Genomic DNA, 18604 nt, shown 5'->3' with positions numbered 1-18604 from the left:
TAAGTAATTCTTGGTGCTCGTAAAGGATTTGGACAATTGGTGCTGTTTTATGTTAATGACATTAATTAGCCGTTACAAGGCGGAGATCTGAAACTATCAGCTGCACACAATTTCAAGATCATTTGTGATTTATAGATTTCACATATGGAAGAGAGGCTTACACATTTTTTTGTGCATACGTTCGCTCTCTGAAACACACAAATGCACATTTGAGAAATGATAGTAAGATCAGATGTAGGACGGTTTCTATGCAACATTTTATGAATGAGGCCCCAGATCAATTTGTTTTTTGTTCACATCAGATTTGAATTATCTAAGCTAATTGCACGTTTTGGCACATGTGTGGCCCATGGCTTGTTGATTCTCAGTTAAATTAGGTGTGTTGGACATTGGCTGCGGCTGGATGCAACTGATCGGCAAAAGTAGCAGGTAGTGTGCAGGTGGGGAGGAGCTGCGAACGGAGACGTGAAGTCGGACACGTTCTGCTTCCCGCTATGACGCTCACGCTGTGTTCGCATACTTTATCACAGCTGACGTGAAATAAATGCAATATTTGTCAATACAGATGTTTCAGAGACATTATTGTCATGTAATACTTTATGCACTGCTTAATACAGCGTGTGTTTGTACAAGAATAGAGTTCAACATATAAGCCTACACTATCAATGAAGTGGGTTCATTTGGGTTCAGTTTTATTTTGATAAACATGACAATATAACATTGCGACTACATGAAAGGAGGATTTACTGTTATAAAAAACAGATTTGTGTGCATTAGTGGAGCACACGTGTTCGCTGTCATGCGGTGAATCTGTCCAATCGTGGAACAGCTGTGTCGTCATCAGAGTCCCTGCAGCCGCTCTGGAGAAACTGCACCGTCTGTATTAGCCGGCTGCTCTCGAAGCGCTCTCGCGGCACTTTGTTGACATACGTCACTGTCACGTGGCATCGGCGCTGCCTCAAGTCGGACAAAATTTCTAACCGGCATGCACTGCTTCAAGTCAGCCGCTGATCGATCTTAGCATCGCTGGGTGAAGTCGAACAAGCCTATTGTCAAACTATTCACATCTTCTGAGCAGTGTGAACCATCACATGCAAAATCACCTGTGCAATTACCAAAATCTGTCAGACATGCACATATACTCCATAAATAGCTAAGTCTGAGACACAAAAGCTGACAAACTGACATTCTTGTATAGTATAGAAAGCAGTCAGTGTCAACAAAAACATGGAACAAACATGAAATTTGTATATAACAAATATTTCCATGATGAAAAAAAATATTTTGACCCAATAACTAGGTTTTGAAAGCACGAATTCAATGTTTTGGATGAGTAACATTTTGCAGACATGCTATAGAGTTCTGATGTTTTAGAAAAGTCTTGAATCAAAAATGTATACATACCCAGGATTTACACAGGTACTACAGAGCTAAATCTGCAGCAGGTCTACACTTAATCAATTAACATCTGCTTTTGCTTTTCTTACAGTCAGAGGTAAAAAGGAGCCAGATGAAGATCATCCAGGTAATTCATTTAGCCGTAAGTTTCTGGTGGTGTTGTTTGTGGGACATGAACCAACATTCAGGGCCATTGTAGTTATTATGAAGGAAATTTTGAGGTTATAAAATGGTTGACAGTTTCATTGTGGATTTGTAGAAAAAAATGGAAGTAGTTGATGGCGAGTTAGTTTTTAAATACCATCTGATATTTGTTTTCTCTGGGTCAAACTTTAGTCTATTACTGTATGGGAGTGAATCCCAGTGTATTCACACATGTGGCCCTATTTATCCTCAGTTTCTGATCAATGTGCGAACAATTTTATTACTTAGTGTTGTACATGGAGAGATGTGTGTTAACTGATTTCAGGTTGTGACATTGAGTTAAGGATGTAGAGTTCTTGTGCTCATCAAAAGTGATAATTTTCAAGCATTTTATTATACATATCACTGCCTCCAATGTACTGTACATGAAAAACTTTATAAGTTTATAAGCTTCAATTTAAGTCCAAGATGACCTTTCTATCTAGAGGATTACAGCTGGTATAACCAAAGTTCCCTTTCGTTCAGTCACTACGACGTAACGTTAGTGACTAACGAATGGGGGTTTCGCTTAGAAGCCTATCAACTTCGAGTTTTGAGAAAACGCCCAATGGCGTGCCAATGCCATGGGCATGCGGAATTTGCATACGTAACTCCGCCTCACTGCGTGAGTATATAAGGAAGTACGAGGCAATATCGCATTATGTTCTGCTTTCGGAGCCAAGAGTACCTACCTCTTCACTCCTACAGCCTTCTGAGACTCTGTCAGCTTCTTCGAGACGAGCAGCTTTCCAGTCGGTGTTGGTGTGACGGCGCGTTCCAGTGATCGCATACTTCCTGCCTGCTGATCTGCGCAGTGGTCCGTTTGACAGCTGGTGTGTGTTTCCCTGGGCGCTTCGGCATCGACTGCGAGGCTTTCCTCTCACAAAAAGAGCTTGCGCGTGGCACGTCTTTTTCAAGACGGCTCGCCCGTGCACTTCCGGGTGCGATCGATTTTCCGCTGCTGTCTATGGACGCATTCACTGCTCGAGCGTGTTTGGGCTTCAGCACGTTCGGGCAGTGTTTGCGGATGTGTCACGTTTCCATTGCGGGGGCATGACCATCGCGATGTCGCGGTCGAGACTCAATGATCTCCGTGAGGAGAGAGAGTCCCCTCTGCCACACCCCAATCTACCGTCCCCGAGTGAGATGGTACTTTGGCTGGTGGCCAGGGTGACCTGAGGGCGGTGCTGTGGTATTAAGAACCCAGACGTTCATTCCTCGGGCCACGCCCCCCTCTTATACATCGCTTCCGTGAGTGTTGGATTGAATCTACGGCCCGTCTCTGACGCCCCGTTCGTTCAGTTCACGCTCCGGATAGCAGTGAGATGTCGATCGCCGCATCCCAAGGTGGGCTGGAGTCCTTTGGGGATGACGATTAGGTTGTGCTCCGCCTCCGGGTGTGTTAGCGCTGCCTGATCTGACCTAAAGTTGACAGCCATGTTATCTCGGGCAGCCGCGAGTCTCGCGCTGGTGTGGAACTCCGCCCAGTCGCGGGTGCTCGTGGTTGCGCGATTTGTTTTTGGGGGCGGCACCCGACAGCTGTTGGGCCCCGCCCCCAATGCCTTTCGCTCCCGGGGTGCATGAGGAGATCACGCGGTCCCGGAAGTCCCCGTGCTTCCCGTGACCGTTTGGTGGCCTCCTCCGCCTTCTCTGCCCTTGATGGGGCCGCGGCCTAGGGTACACTGGGGCCCCCTCCCCCCCACTGTTGAACTCTCTGTTGCGCACTACGGTGTCCACAGAGGGCTTTGACGTGGCGTGGCTGTCCTAAGCATCCCCCCAAAGCCTGTGGGCTCGTCTACTTCGGTGGCGTGGTCCCGCAGAGCTACGGGCAGGCCGCCGCCCCTTTGCACATGCACAAGGGTGGAGCCGACCCGGGGCTCTTCATTGAGCTGCGTGCCGCAACTGACCCCGCCCCCGGGCGGTGAAGGTGGCCACACGCTCCCTGGGTCGGGCGATGTCCACAGCTGTGGTCCGGGAGAACACCGGGCCTTACCTGGTGATGTGGAGGACGTTGAGCGGGCCCGCCTCCTCAACTCACCCATATCCCAGGCTGGCCTCTTCGGCGGCGCGGCTGAGAACTGCGCCCAACAGTTCTCAGCCGCCCCAGAGCAGACTGAGGCTGTAACACGTACTGCCCCGGCGGCCAGCTGCTGCACCAGCCGCCGGCCCAGTCGCCTCAGTCCGCTCGCCGCCGAGGGCGCCCTCCCTCTTCCCGCCCGGCCCCAGCAGCTGCCTTCACCTGGGCCGCGCCGTGGAGGTGGTTGAGGATGTCGCCCAGTCCGCTCCCCAGACTGGTTAAACGCCAGGATGGAGGTGGACAACTCAGAGATGGGTTCCAGTTCTTCCCAGGGGATGGTAGCAGGGCCTCTCCTTCCCCCGGTGGAGGGCCGGGGGAAAATCCTTCCGCTGCTGGCCCCCGGGCTAGCAGCGCTTGGGAAGAACTCATGTTCCTGTCTCTGAGCACCCAGAGACCGGTGATGACAGTGCGCGCCACCCTCGGGTCTCGCCACTCGCATCCCTCTCTGTCGCCAGCCCCCTGGCAGAGCAGACCCCAGTGGAACGCGAGTCCTTCCCTGGTCTCCTCTGTCAGGGCGCAGCCGTTAACCGTGCTCCGACCCCGGGACGCCCAACAGCCTCCCTTGTCCGCGCCGGTAACGCTGCCTCGCTGCCCCACCCAGGGTACGTCTGTCGTCCGTATGACCCCGTTGGTGCAGTCTCTGGAAGCCTGGCTTCAGCTTCCGGGGCTGTCCCGCTGAGTTGCCCGGACCGTCAGGCTCGGCTACGCGATTCAATTCGCGCAGGCTCCTCCCCGTTACAGGGGAGTCCGCTATACCGTGACCGGGGCCCATGCCCCCCTCATGCGTGCGGAGATTGCCACTCTACTGGCGAAGGGTGCGATCGAGCCTGTCCCTCCAGCCGAAATGAGGTCGGGGTTCTACAGCCCCTAATTCATTGTACCCAAGAAAACCGGTGGGTTACGACCAATCCTGGACCTTCGCATCTTGAACCGATCCCTTCACCGGCTTCCGTTCAGGATGTTGACTGCGAAACGCCTTTTTGAATGCGTTCGTCCGTACGATCGGTTTGCAGCGATCGACCTGAAGGACGCCTACTTCCATGTCTCCATCCTTCCTCGACACAGACCGTTCCTACGGTTTGCTTTCGAGGGGCGGGCATACCAGTATGCGGTTCTCCCATTCGGGTTATCTCTGTCCCCTCGCGTCTTCACGAAGATCGCCGAGGCAGCCCTTGCGCCCCTTTGGCAGCACGGGGTCCGCATCCTGAACTACCTCGACGACTGGCTCATACTAGGCCACTCTCGAGAGCAGGTTTGCGGACACAGAGATCTGGTTCTCCACCACTTAGCCCGTCTGGGCCTTCGGGTCAACTGGGAGAAGAGCAAACTTTGCCCCGTGCAGAGGATCTCTTTTCTCGGTATGGAGATCGACTCGGTCGCCATGTACGCGCAGCTTTCGAGCGAGCGCGCGCAGTCTCTGCTGACTTGCCTCCGACAAATCGAGAGCAAGAGTGCGGTTCCACTGAAACTATTTCAGAGGCTCCTGGGGCATATGGCATCTGCAGCCGCGGTAACGCCGCTCGGATTGCTTCATATGAGACCGCTTCAGCACTGGCTTCGCGATCGAGTCCCGAGATGGGCATGGCAGTCTGGCACGCTCCGGGTCCAAGTGACTCGGGCCTGCTTACAGACGCTCACCCCGTGGTCGAACCTCAGTTTTCTACGGGCCGGTGTGCCCTTAGAACGAGTTTCCAGGCATGTTGTCGTATCGACGGATGCCTCTGCCACGGGCTGGGGTGCCATGTGCAATGGACAAGCAGCCGCAGGCTCCTGGACAGGACCCCAGCGCCTCCTGCATGTCAATTGCCTCGAGTTGCTGGCAGTACGGTTCGCCCTGCACCGCTTCCGAGCGCTGCTGAAGGGTCAACATGTGCTTGTCCGGACAGACAACACGGCCGTAGTAGCGTACATCAACCACCAGGGCGGTCTACGCTCCCGCCGTATGTCTCAACTCGCCCGCCATCTCATCCTATGGAGTCAGAAGCGCCTGAGGTCCCTTCGTGCTGTCCATATTCCGGGAGTCCTGAACCACGCAGCCGACGAGCTATCGCGGTTTCAGCCTCTCCCGGGAGAATGGAGACTCCATCCCCGGACGGTTCAGCTGATTTGGGAACAGTTTGGCGACGCACAGGTAGATCTGTTTGCCTCCCACGACTCTTCCCACTGCAGCCTGTATTATTCCCTGACCGAGGGCACGCTCGGCACGGATGCACTGGCGCACAGCTGGCCGCGGGGCCTATGCAATATGCGTTCCCCCCAGTGAGCCTACTCGCACAGCTCCTGTGCAAGATCAGGGAGGGCAAGGAGCAGGTCCTTTTGGTCGCCCCGTACTGGCACGGCCGGACCTGGTTCCCCGAACTCATACTCCTTGCGACAGCCCCTCCCTGGCCTATTCCTCTGAGACCGGACCTCCTTACTCAGAGACGGGGCACCCTTTGGCACCCGCGTCCCGACCTCTGGAGCCTCCACGTGTGGCTCCTAGACGGGACGCGGCAGGTTTGAGTGGCCTACCACCTACGGTGGTCGCCACCATCACTTCCGCTAGGGCAGAGTCCACTCGGCATGCCTATGCGTTGAAGTGGAACCTCTTCGTCACCTGGTGCTCTTCCCGCCAAGAAGACCCCTGGAAATGCCCGATCGGGTCCGTGCTTGAGTTTCTCCAAGAGGGGCTGGAGCGAAGGCTGTCTCCCTCCACCCTCAAAGTATATGTGGCCGCAATATCTGCCCACCACGATCTCTTGGAGAACAAGAAGGTAAGTCAGCACGACCTGGTCATTAGGTTTCTGAGGGGAGCCAGGAGACTGAATCCTCCTCGCTCTCCTCTCGTACCCTCTTGGGACCTCGCAGTAGTGTTAACTGCTCTGCAGAGACCTCCCTTTGAGCCTTTGCGGTCGGTTGATATTAAGTTTCTGTCTATGAAGACGGCTCTGCTGACCGCATTGGCCTCAGTCAAGAGGGTCGGGGACCTGCAGGCATTTTCGGTTGACGAAGCGTGCCTGGAATTCGGGCCGGCTAACTCTCACGTGATCCTGAGACCCCGTCTTGGATATGTGCCCAAGGTTCCCACCACTCCGTTTAAGGACCAGGTGGTGAACCTGCAAGCGCTGCCTTTGGAGGAGGCAGACCCAGCCTTGGCATTGCTCTGTCCAGTACGCGCCCTCCGCGCCTACGTAGACATGACGCAGTGTTCAGGACCTCAGACCAGCTCTTGTCTGTTATGGTGGAGAGCGGAAGGGAAGTGCTCTCTCAAAGCAAAGGCTGTCTCACTGGATAGTAGACACCATTGCTTTGGCTTACCAGCAGCAAGGCCGACCATGTCCCCTTGGTGTGAAGGCACACTTCACCGGAGTGTGGCCTCCTCTTGGGCTCTAGCGCATGGCGCCTCGCTAGCAGACATCTGCAGAGCTGCAGGCTGGGCGACACCCAACACATTCGCCAGATTCTACAATCTCCGAGTGGAGCCAGTGTCCGACTATGTACTCGCCCCCCCGAGGGGCCGGTGATGGGCCAGGCTCAGGTGTCTTCGCTTGCTCGCCACTCCACTCCACGGACTGGATACGTGCGATATTTCCTCAGGTGAGCTCCCCGAGAGCCCTGAGCTCCTCCAGCACTGTCGACGCCGACATCAGTTCAGTCTGCCCTTTCGAGCCCAGACCCTCATGTCCGGCCAGGTGCCCCATGTGCATGGTTCCCTCCGGCGACCCCCACATGTGTATTTCACCGTAAGTCTCCGCAGTGAGCGGGTTTCTTCCCTTGGCGTGTCCCCGCCACCCCTAGGGTTAAAAATCCACCTTCGGCTGGTACCCTAGAGATCTTCCATATGCAACCCTCAGCGGGTCATATGTGTCTCTTAAGTCCTCCCCACGGGTAGGCATTTTTGGCATTCCCTCACTGGGATATGCTTCCCAGTGTACCTTGGTATTCCTGTGTTAAGTGGGAGTCCTTCGTCCGTACTAGTCTTACGACAGGGTACTCACACTTACGCAGGGCGCTGGAAGACAGCTGAGTGGCGGGATTATATTGGGACCCCCATTCGTTAGTCACTAACGTTACGTCGTAGTGACTGAACGAAAGGGAACGTCTCGGTTACGGATGTAACCCTCGTTCCCTGAGGAGGGAACGGAGACGTAACGTCCCCTTGCCACATCAGCTGTGCTACCTGGAACGCAGGAGTTCAGTCTTGGCTCCTCAAGCAGGTAACATAATGCGATATTGCCTCGTACTTCCTTATATACTCACGCAGTGAGGCGGAGTTACGTATGCAAATTCCGCATGCCCATGGCATTGGCACGCCATTGGGCGTTTTCTCAAAACTCGAAGTTGATAGGCTTCTAAGCGAAACCCCCATTCGTTAGTCACTAACGTTACGTCTCCGTTCCCTCCTCAGGGAACGAGGGTTACATCCGTAACCGAGACGTTCTCCACTGTACCTCAAATCGGAGAAAACAGAACTTTCAAGCATTACCATTCCATATGGGATTAAGCATATTTTTTGCATATGAACAATATTTCTAAAAAGATTTGAGACTTGACTTGTGTCAAAAATGTCAGCCCAATCAGCAGCAACATGTACACTCACCTAAAGGATTATTAGGAACACACACACTAATAATGTGTTTGACCCCCTTTCGCCTTCAGAACTGCCTTAATTCTATGTGGCATTGATTCAACAAGGTGCTGAAAGCATTCTTTAGAAATGTTGGCCCATATTGATAGGATAGCATCTTGCAGTTGAATGGAGATTTGTGGGATGCACATCCAGGGCACGAAGCTCCCGTTCCACCACATCCCAAAGATGCTCTATTGGGTTGAGATCTGGTGACTGTGGGGGCCATTTTAGTCCAGTGAACTCATTGTCATGTTCAAGAAACCAATTTGAACTGATTGGAGCTTTGTGACGGTGCATTATCCTGCTGGAAGTAGCCATCAGAGGATGGGTACATGGTGGTCATAAAGGGATGGACATGGTCAGAAACAATGCTCAGGTAGGCCGTGGCATTTAAACGATTCCCAATTGGCACTAAGGGGCCTAAAGTGTGGCAAGAAAACATCCCCCACACCATTACACCACCACCACCAGCCTGCACAGTGGTAACAAGGCATGATGGATCCATGTTCTCATTCTGTTTACGCCAAATTCTGACTCTACCATCTGAATGTCTCAACAGAAATCGAGACTCATCAGATCAGGCAACATTTTTCCAGTCTTCAACTGTCCAATTTTGGTGAGCTTGTGCAAATTGTAGCCTCTTTTTCCTATTTGTAGTGGAGATGAGTGGTACCCGGTGGGGTCTTCTGCTGTTGTAGCCCATCTGTTGTGGCTTCACAAATGCTTTGCTGCAGACCTCGGTTGTAACGAGTGGTTATTTCAGTCAAAGTTGCTCTTCTATCAGCTTGAATCAGTCGGCCCATTCTCCTCTGACCTCTAGCATCAACAAGGCATTTTCTCCCACAGGACTGCCGCATACTGGATGCTTTTCCCTTTTCACACCATTGTTTGTAAACCCTAGAAATGGTTGTGCGTGAAAATCCCAGTAACTGAGCAGATTGTGAAATACTCAACCATAACAAAAAACAACCATGCCACGCTCAAAATTGCTTAAATCCCCTTTCTTTCCCATTCCGACATTCAGTGTGGAGTTCAGGAGATTGTCTTGACCAGGACCACACCCCTAAATGCATTGAAGCAACTGCCATGTGATTGGTTGATTAGATAATTGCATTAATGAGAAATTGAACAGGTGTTCCTAATAATCCTTTAGGTGAGTGTGTATATATATAAAATAAATACAGATATATGCACCATGAATATTATTACGCTCCGAGTCTAGGGCACTAGAGAACACTCCAAATAATAAAGAAATGGGTATTGAAATACCAACAACGAATCTCTCGGGTCAATAATCAAACATACACACCAAAACTAAGCAGAAAAAAAGAGAACATTTATTAAGGAATCACAAAGGGAATAACGAGCATCTCTTCAGGGTGTCCAAATGCCAAAATAACAAACAAAATGAGTATAAAAAGAAAAAGGGAAATACATTAAATAACCTAGTCAAATAGCAAAAATAAAATACATTTAACTGACCTAACTACCTAACAAAAACAGAACACGAACAAGTTTCAAAATAAATAGCAGGACACCCCTACGCGCTGTGATATTATAACATGCCCAGATGTTACCAGAACAATTTAAATTTGATCATCGGCTGGAGGAGGGATCCAGGAGCTCAGGGGCGTCGCACCCGTGGGGGATGTGGGTGTTTTAACACCCACACTTTTCCTGGTGAGAGGGTTCAACACCCACACTTTTTCCCGCAGTTTTGCACAAACGCTTTAGGGATGCCACAATTCTCATTATAATATTAAACCGTTCGGTAAGGCATTCACAGTTCAATAAGTGCTTGTGAATTGCGTTGTTTTTGTTGTTTTGTTTTTGCAGTGTGCCTGTGAGTCTACGCGCTGATATGAGCAAATATCCAATCACTATACACAGTGCTAGACACGCTTGCAATGCTGGTGTCAGAGAGTTATAGCCTACTCACAGAACACTATAGTTTTTCACAATCACGAAAGTTCATTATTTGCATGCGTTTTAAAGCCTTGCCGGTTATTTGCGTGCTTATGCACCATTTTAACGCGCAGAGCACGCGCACTAAACGCCTGTCAAACACTTGATTACTTGACTAAGTAGTCTTACTGTGCTAATACTGTCAAATACACACAATGTTAACATAAACACAGTCGGTTATGTGTAAAGTGAGAGTAAATTTGCGTATGTCTGTATATTAGATGCACGTCTTAAATTGACAGCAGTGCAGCCTATAGTGAACACGCTGTCCTTAAAGGGACAGTTCACCTCTAAAATGATGTCATTATTTACTCACTCTATTGTTGTTCCAAACCTGTATTAATTTCTTCTGTTGAACACAGACAGCTGATGGTAGCCATTGACTTCCATATTATTTATGGGGACTTTAATGTTAATAAAACTACAAAAGACATAGAAAAGCACTCTCTGCTCTTGACTGAAAAACATTAATACAGTAGCTTTAATAAGAATCAATGTATATTTTATAGTGAAGTCTATGTAGTGTTTTATTTTTACATTTATTCATTAAATTTCATACTTAAATGCTGCTGTACAGCTTTGAGCTGCCAGTGTAAATATTTATATACATTTATTTTATATTATACTATACACTAGGAATGTGTACAAGGTTTTTTAAGTAAAGTTTTAAGGTTAAATAAGGTTTTTCAAGTCTTTTAAGTAAAATAAAAAACTAGCATTTTTTTTTATCCTTAACCTCTTTCTGTTCCCGTCGCCTAAGAATAGAATTGCAAAAAACTGATGTGACTAGCCATCAGAACCCAACCAAACACCGTGGTTAAAAAAAACGAGGTATGTATAATATATATATATATTATATATCTTGTATGTTATACCTTTTTTACCCTTCTGTCATTGTATTCATCGTTTTTATTGTTAACAAACAAACCACATCCATCCCCCACACTTTTGAAAAGCTTGCTACGCCTCTGCAGGAGCTCTCAACCCATTCGCAACCGAACCAAAAATGAGCTCCTTGTCAAATGCCAGCAGCGTCCTTATATAGTCCACACCTCAACTAGACGACCAATGACGTTCATCCACACCATCACTGGACAACCTATCAGAACGAGAAAGAACAGGGAGAGAAAACGAGAGAACACAGAGCAATACAAGAAACGCAGGTCGTAACAAACAAACAGTGAGGTATTGCAGTGAAATAATAGTGCACTTCTTTTTTTAATTATTAGTATCTTCTTCAAGAGGGTAGGGGGAGAACAGGTGATGTTCAGGGTGAATGGGGTCTTTTAAAATACAGTTGGCCTTCTCACTACCCGCCGCAGGTCCTTCCGGTTCTCTTCTGTGCAGCTTTTGAACCACACTGTGCAGCAGTAGGTCATGAGGCTCTCTATGGCCGACCGATAGAAGTTGGTCAGCAGGTTTTGAGGGAGGTGGGCATGTTTCAGCTCCCTAAGAAAGTAAAGTCATGAGTATGTGTTCAGCATGAAAGGTTTTTACTAGTGAGAAACTAGTGAACTACAGTACAGTTGTGATCACAGTAATTATGGCATGATGTGAATGTAGCAATAAATGATTACTTTGACAGTTCCAGAGGGTGTGAAGCTGAATCTGGCTCTGTGTGGGAGTGACAGAAGATTAAAATCCTTCATATCAAACCTGATCCTGAACCAGAGCGAGAGAGGACCAGAGCTCAGCTCAGAGTGTGTGAGGAGAGACGTGCAGCTTCATGGACGTCTGATCTCTCTGGTGGAGCTTCCAGCTCTGATCAACTCTCAGCTCTCAGAGGAGGAAGTGATGCGTCAGACTCTCCGCTGTGTGTCTCTCTGTGATCCTGGAGTTCATGTTTTCATCATGGTTATTCCTGATGGTCCACTTAATAATGAAGACAGAGCGGAAATGGAGAAGATCCAGAAGATATTCAGCTCAAGAATCAACAAACACATCATGATCCTCAAATACCAGAATCCAGAGCATCAGACAGCAGAACTAAATGAAGAACCACAGTCTGTCGTTGAGGGGTTTGGAGGACGGCATCGTCTCATTGGCCCAAACACACAAGTGTCCATGTTGATAGAGGAACTGAAGCAGATGGTTGAGGACAATAGTGGTGTTTGTTTCTCCACAGAGACATTGTGGGATGCACAGATGGAAAAACTGCAGAAATTTGAAGAAATGAAGAAGAGAATCCATTCATTAGAGACGTGGTTTCAGTCAAAAGGTAATGATCAGAAAATCAGACACTTTTCATGATTGCACAAGTCTACACAGATTTGTGATAAAACAATAACATTACATGCAGAGTTCAGAAGAAATAATCAGATTAGCACATGATGCTTCAGTTTAAATTATACACAATATTCTCTGATGGCATGATTGACAATCTTCACTTCAAATTCAACATACTGTTTTTAATTTTTATGTGATTTATGTGATCTTTAGATTCAAGAGAAAGTGCAGATGAAGTGAGGATTGTGTTGGTGGGAAAAACTGGAGTTGGGAAGAGTGTAACAGGAAACACCATCTTAGGAAGAGAAGCATTTACCGCAGAATCATCTCATGAATCAGTCACTAAAGAGAGTAAGAGTGAATCATCTGAAATCAATGGCCGACACGTGACTGTGATCGACACTCCAGGACTGTTTGATACTAAACTCAGTAATGAAGAAATAAAGAGAGAAATCACCAACTGCATCTCCATGATCCTGCCTGGACCACATGTGTTTCTCCTACTGATACCAGTGGGACGATTCACTCAAGAGGAAGAAAAAGCAGTGAAGATCATCCAAGAGACATTTGGTGAAAACTCTTTAACGTACACCATGGTGCTCTTCACCAGAGGAGATGATCTGAAGAAAAAAAACATTGAACAGTATCTGGGAAAACATGGATCTTCCTTGATGAATCTGATTGAAGCGTGTGGAAACAGATTCCATGTGTTCAATAATAATCAGACTGAAGACCGAACACAAGTGTCTGATCTACTGAAGAAGATAGACGACATGGTGAAAGAAAACGGAGGGAGTTACTACTCATGTAAGATGTTCAGAGAGATGGAAAGAGAAATACAAGAAAAACAACAGAAGATGCTGATGGATAAAGTGGAGCAACTGAACAGAGAGAAAGAAGAACTGGGGAAGGAGAGAGAAAAACAGGAAAGAGAGAGAGAAGAAAAAGACAGAGAATATGAAAAAGAGAGAAATAAAATGAAAAGCCATTGTGAGCAGCTGGAGCGAGAGAGAAAAGAGGAGTGGGAGAGAAGAAAACAAGAGGATGAGAGAAGAAAACAAGAGGATGAGAGAAGAAAACAAGAGGATGAGAGAAGAAAACAAGAGGATGAGAGAAGAAAACAAGAGGAGGAGAGAAACAGATTGGAGAGAGAAAAGGAAAATCTGAAACAAAAGCAAGAGATCTTGATAAGAGAAAGAGAGATTGAAAAAATAGAAAATGAAAAACTGACATATACAGAGGAAACTGAGAAGATTAAGAAGAAACTTCAAGATGAAGCCAGAAAACAAGAAAAACAACTGAACAAAGTGAAAAGGTTAAATCAAGAAAAAGAAAAACAACTGAACGAAGTGAAAAGGTTAAATCAAGAAAAAGAAAAACAACTGAACGAAGTGAAAAGGTTAAAGGAAGAAAAAGAAAAACAACTGAACGAAGTGAAAAGGTTAAAGGAAGAAAAAGAAAAAGAACTGAACGAAGTGAAAAGGTTAAATCAAGAAAAAGAAGAAGAACTGAATGAAGAGATAAGGTTAAGAAAGGAGCTGGAAAATAGACGGTGTCATGTCATGTGAAACATCTTTACACATTATTGATGAGCCACATATTATAGCACTTGTCTTCTGTAGTACATGTGAAGGGTTTTCTGTATTTCTCTCTGTATTCAGTTAATCAGGACTCTTCAGATCCGCTCCTGTAACCCTGAAGCTCATTCAGTGATCCTGAAGACCTCGATCAAGGGTTTGATTAGAGGTGGACTGAATAGACCTGAACTAAAGCAATCATATAAAATGAATATGCTCTTGGTAGATTTTAAACATGAATTATAGCAGACCTTAAAAGACAAAAAAGATAGAAAAGAAACAAACAAACTCAAAAATGTTTTTAAATGCCTGATTCTGCTATCGATTTTTAAGCATAATCTGACATTTCTAAAAACCATTCTGTTGTAAGATGGATGTTAATATATTTGCTTTTGTTATCTCTGTTTAGTCAGCAGATTTGATCAGATCAGTTATTACTGAGAGAAAACATTGTCAAATTTAGCAATAGACCTCCATAAAGAAACATAATAGAGCGATGAGGATTCATAATAGCAATGTGTGTAGCTTCAAGAGAGCCGCCATACATGCGTTTCATTTTCTTTGCTTTTGTTATTAATTTAATCATTTATAATCATATAGTCATGTTTCATTTCATTATTCAATTTAATCATATAATCATTTATTATACATTTTAACCATTTAATAATTTATCATATTACATCATTTTCTAGTTCTCGCAATGTTTGCTATTGTTGTTTAATCTTATGATTGTGTGGTCTCAAGGGATGATGGTCTTCATGTGTAAGAGATCAGAGAATGCCTCCACGTCAAGGTTTTTAACGTCACAGGATGATGTTGTGAAGCAGTCATTTTTCCGTAAGTTTTGCTTTGCTATAAAAACACGATTTATGTCTATCACAACATGTCCTAATGTACTATTCTCCTATCTCTCTATCTTATTTTTTCTGTATCTTATTAAAGGGTTAGGGTCCCTTTTCAGACAATGCAATTTGCAAGACCTGTTTTGCTGTCAGAGGCGAAGAACTGGAAACCAGAACGATCTGCTTGCCTAACACCCACATGATATATAAAGACTGAGATAATCTCTCTTTGCTTCTTCCACTCTGTTCTCTCTACTGATCGATAATAAAGAACATTAATATTCTCCACCTCAGGCTTTTGTCTCTTCATTTAAACTTGTCCAACATGTGGAAAGACGGGTTTAGAAAGACTGATGCAATTTGCCTACTTATACTACGCCCTAAAAGTGTGTACTCTATGTGTGAGAAGTGTGCAGCAGAAGCAGTAAAAGTCAAACTAGACTTTTATACATGGGTGGCCAAGGCTACTTTAGGGGTCCATAGACCGTGAAAAAAAATATCATGTGTGTAATACTAATAAATAATTGTGCATTGTGTCTTTGTAGATTTAGAGAAAGCATATGACAGGGTGCCAAGAGAGGAGCTGTGGTATTGTATGATGAGGTCTGGAGTGGCAGAGAAGTATGTTAGAGTGGTGCAGGATATGTATGAGAGCAGTAGGACAGGGGTAAGGTGTGCCGTAGGTGAAAGAGTACTTCACGGTGAAGGTGGGACTGCATCAAGGATCGGCTCTGAGCCCCTTCTTGTTTGCGGTGGTGATGGACAGGCTGACAGATGAGGTCAGACAGGAATCTCCATGGACTATGATGTTTGCGGATGACATTGTGATCTGTAGTGAGAGCAGGGAGCAGGTGGAGGAAAGTCTAGAGAGGTGGAGGTTTGCTCTGGAGAGGAGAGGAATGAAGGTTAGTCGCAGCAAGACAGAATACATGTGTGTGAATGAGAGGGAACCAAGTGGAACAGTGAGGTTACAGGGAGAAGGTGCAGGATTTTAAGTACTTAGGGTAAACAGTCCAGAGCAATGGGGAGTGTGGAAAAGAGGTGAAGAAGCGTGTGCAGGCAGGTTGGAATGGGTGGAGAAAAGTGTCAGGTCTGTTGTGTGATAAAAGAGTGCCAGCAAGAATGAAAGGAAAGGTGTACAGGACAGTAGTGAGACCAGCGATGTTGTATGGTTTGGAGACAGTTGCACTGAGGAAAACACAGGAGGAAGAGCTAGAGGTAAAAGAGCTGAAGATGTTGAGGTTCTCTTTGGGAGTGATGAGGATGGATAGGATCAGGAATGAATACATCAGAGGGACAGCACATGTGAGATGTTTTGGAGACAAAGTTAGAGAGGCCAGGTTGAGATGGTTTGGACATGTTCAGAAGAGGGAGAGTGAATATATCGGTAAAAGGATGCTGAGGTTAGAGCTGCCGGGCAGGAGGTCGAGAGGAAGACCAAAGAGGAGGTTTATGGATGTAGTGACGGAGGACATGAAGGTAGTCGGTCTGAGAGAAGAGGATGCAGGGGATAGGACTAGATGGAGGCAGATGATTCGCTGTGGCGACCCCTGAAGGGAACAGCCAAAAGGAAAAGAAGAAGACTAATAAATAATTGTAGATCCCAGTGAAATTTCACAATTCTCGATTCCAACTGGAAAAACTACTAATATAAGCCTAATAATATACATTTAAAACTTTATAGAATACAAGTGAACAGTCAGCAGTAAAGTAAGAACAGCGCTAAGAATTAAGAATTAAGAATTAAGTTTCAGGTCTAACATATTCAGGTACAGAAACTGAATAATCCAACGTGAAATATTGCATAATCTTCACTGTATAAACTAAATATAGATTATATATATACAGTATATATATATATATATATATATATATATATATATATATATATATATATATATATATATATATATATATATATATATATATATATATATATATATATATATATATATGTGTGTGTGTGTGTGTGTGTGTGTGTGTATGTGTGTGTACTATGACACTTGCTATTGGCATACCTTTATGTGTATTGTGTTTGTGCTATTGATGGAGTGCCATATGCCGCACACCAGACACATTGCGTTCTCATATTTAAAGGAACTGTATGTAAGAAATGTATTTCAATTAATCATAAAATGGCCCTGATATGTCACTAGACATTAAGAAATCATGTTAATTTCAAATACTTATATCACTGACAACAGTTGTCCGGCCAAGATATTGTCATTTTAAAAGTGAAGTTGCAGCCCTCAACTGATGTTGATGTTGTCATGTTGTGTCATGCCTGAAGCGCCACCCTCCACCTATCGACCAATCACGAAGTCAGTAGTGTTTCTGCATTCGGGTTGCCAGCTCTAGTTACCACAGCTGCAGCTACAAACTTTTTGGATAAACAATGTCTAACTTTACGAAACCTAAACGGCCTCGTTATGAATCAGAAAAACGTCGTGACAGTGTCCAAGATAAAACAAGGATTTGTATAAGAGATGCCTTTGAAAGATGGAGACGGCTGAAAACGGAGAATAATTTGAAGACTGATGCCAACGTTGCTAATTTTCTCCTGGACAGGAAAGGTTCATCTATGTTTGGCTAACTTGTACTTAATGTAAATGGACATTTCAAATATTCATGACAGTCGAACAAAGTTATGCATGTTCGTGCAAAGTAACGTTAGGTTAGCACAGATGGAGGAGGTGGATCATTGAATTGAAAAGGTAACGTTAAGGAATTGTTTGGTAAATAAAAACGGCGAGTCGTCATTGCTAACATTAGTAATGCATTATCAGAGCCGGTTTCTCTGTCATTATGCTGGGACGCTGAGGAAAACAACATTAGCACGCCTATATATGGCAATGTGAAAACGTATTTGAGACAGTAGCCTAACGTTACCTCAGTAAAAATGATTCCTCATTCGTTCTTCGCATATATAGTGGACAAAACATGCTGCAAGTGGACCTGTATGACCATTGCTAATGTTATTTAGCTTTGCTGTAATTTTACTATAGTATTTTTTCATGTGGGAATGTACTGTCACATACGAGCGTTCATATTTACGATTATATTTGGCTAATCGCCATTAGTACATTTTTGCGATTCATAATTACTTCACAAAACATCGCTCTTGAAGCATAAACATAATTAACAGAAAGAAAAAAAACTTACTGTGTACGACACGTCACTTGCCATTGAAAGCTCCTTGTAGCAGCCTACGTTCCTGCTGGATCCTGCAGCTTATCTGGCAACCTCGAGTCAGGGGGAGGGGGAGAGGGGATACACCGTTCTACAGTCATTTGAAAGTGATTGCAGTACCAGTTTTGGCCACAGTCCTACATACAGCTCCTTTAAGGAGGCAATGAATCTAATCACCATACAAGCAAAAACTTCACTTCAAGAATGAAAAAGGTGGCGTTGATGTGTTTTGCTGTAAGAACTGCACAACAGAAACAGAAAGGGCAATCTACATGATATATTTCCATAAGTACAGACTTTATACAGAAAGAAAAATACTGAAAAATGTCTATACACACTCTTCCAGCTGTAAGAATGGATTTCACCTGAGAATGAACTCAAGAGATCTAAGGTGCAATAAGACAATAAAACTTCACTCATCTGAAGAGGAGATCTACAAGAGAAAGCAGGACCCACCTGTTTCAACCTTATCTCCCCTCCCTGCTGAGTCCTGACCCTTTTCACCCTCCCTTTCTCAGGGCTCACACAAGCATGCAAA

General features: G+C 45.7%; 1 protein-coding gene across 2 annotated transcripts in view; it reads left to right on the top strand.

The window, feature by feature from the left end:
• Positions 1–15164, top strand: part of LOC307121072 (GTPase IMAP family member 8-like) — a 53032-nt gene extending 37868 nt beyond the window's left edge. Inside the window, exons 4-7 of one of the 2 annotated variants that reach the window (XM_079808484.1) lie at positions 1490–1525; positions 11818–12450; positions 12672–14872; positions 14978–15164. In XM_079808484.1, coding sequence (XP_079664610.1) covers positions 1490–1525; positions 11818–12450; positions 12672–14026 — 2024 coding nt within the window. In that variant the 3' untranslated portion in view covers positions 14027–14872; positions 14978–15164. Of the gene's footprint in view, positions 1–1489; positions 1526–11817; positions 12451–12671 lie in introns of both variants that reach the window. The other variant, XM_079808483.1, reaches the window with a different exon arrangement.
• Positions 15165–18604: the final 3440 nt, after the last annotated feature.

The sequence above is a fragment of the Gobio gobio genome (assembly GCF_949357685.1).
Source record: "Gobio gobio genome assembly, chromosome: 24".
In the NCBI taxonomy this organism is placed as follows: domain Eukaryota; kingdom Metazoa; phylum Chordata; class Actinopteri; order Cypriniformes; family Gobionidae; genus Gobio; species Gobio gobio.
Note: the sequence above shows the minus strand (reverse complement) of the source record. Positions and strands in the feature narration are given on the sequence as shown.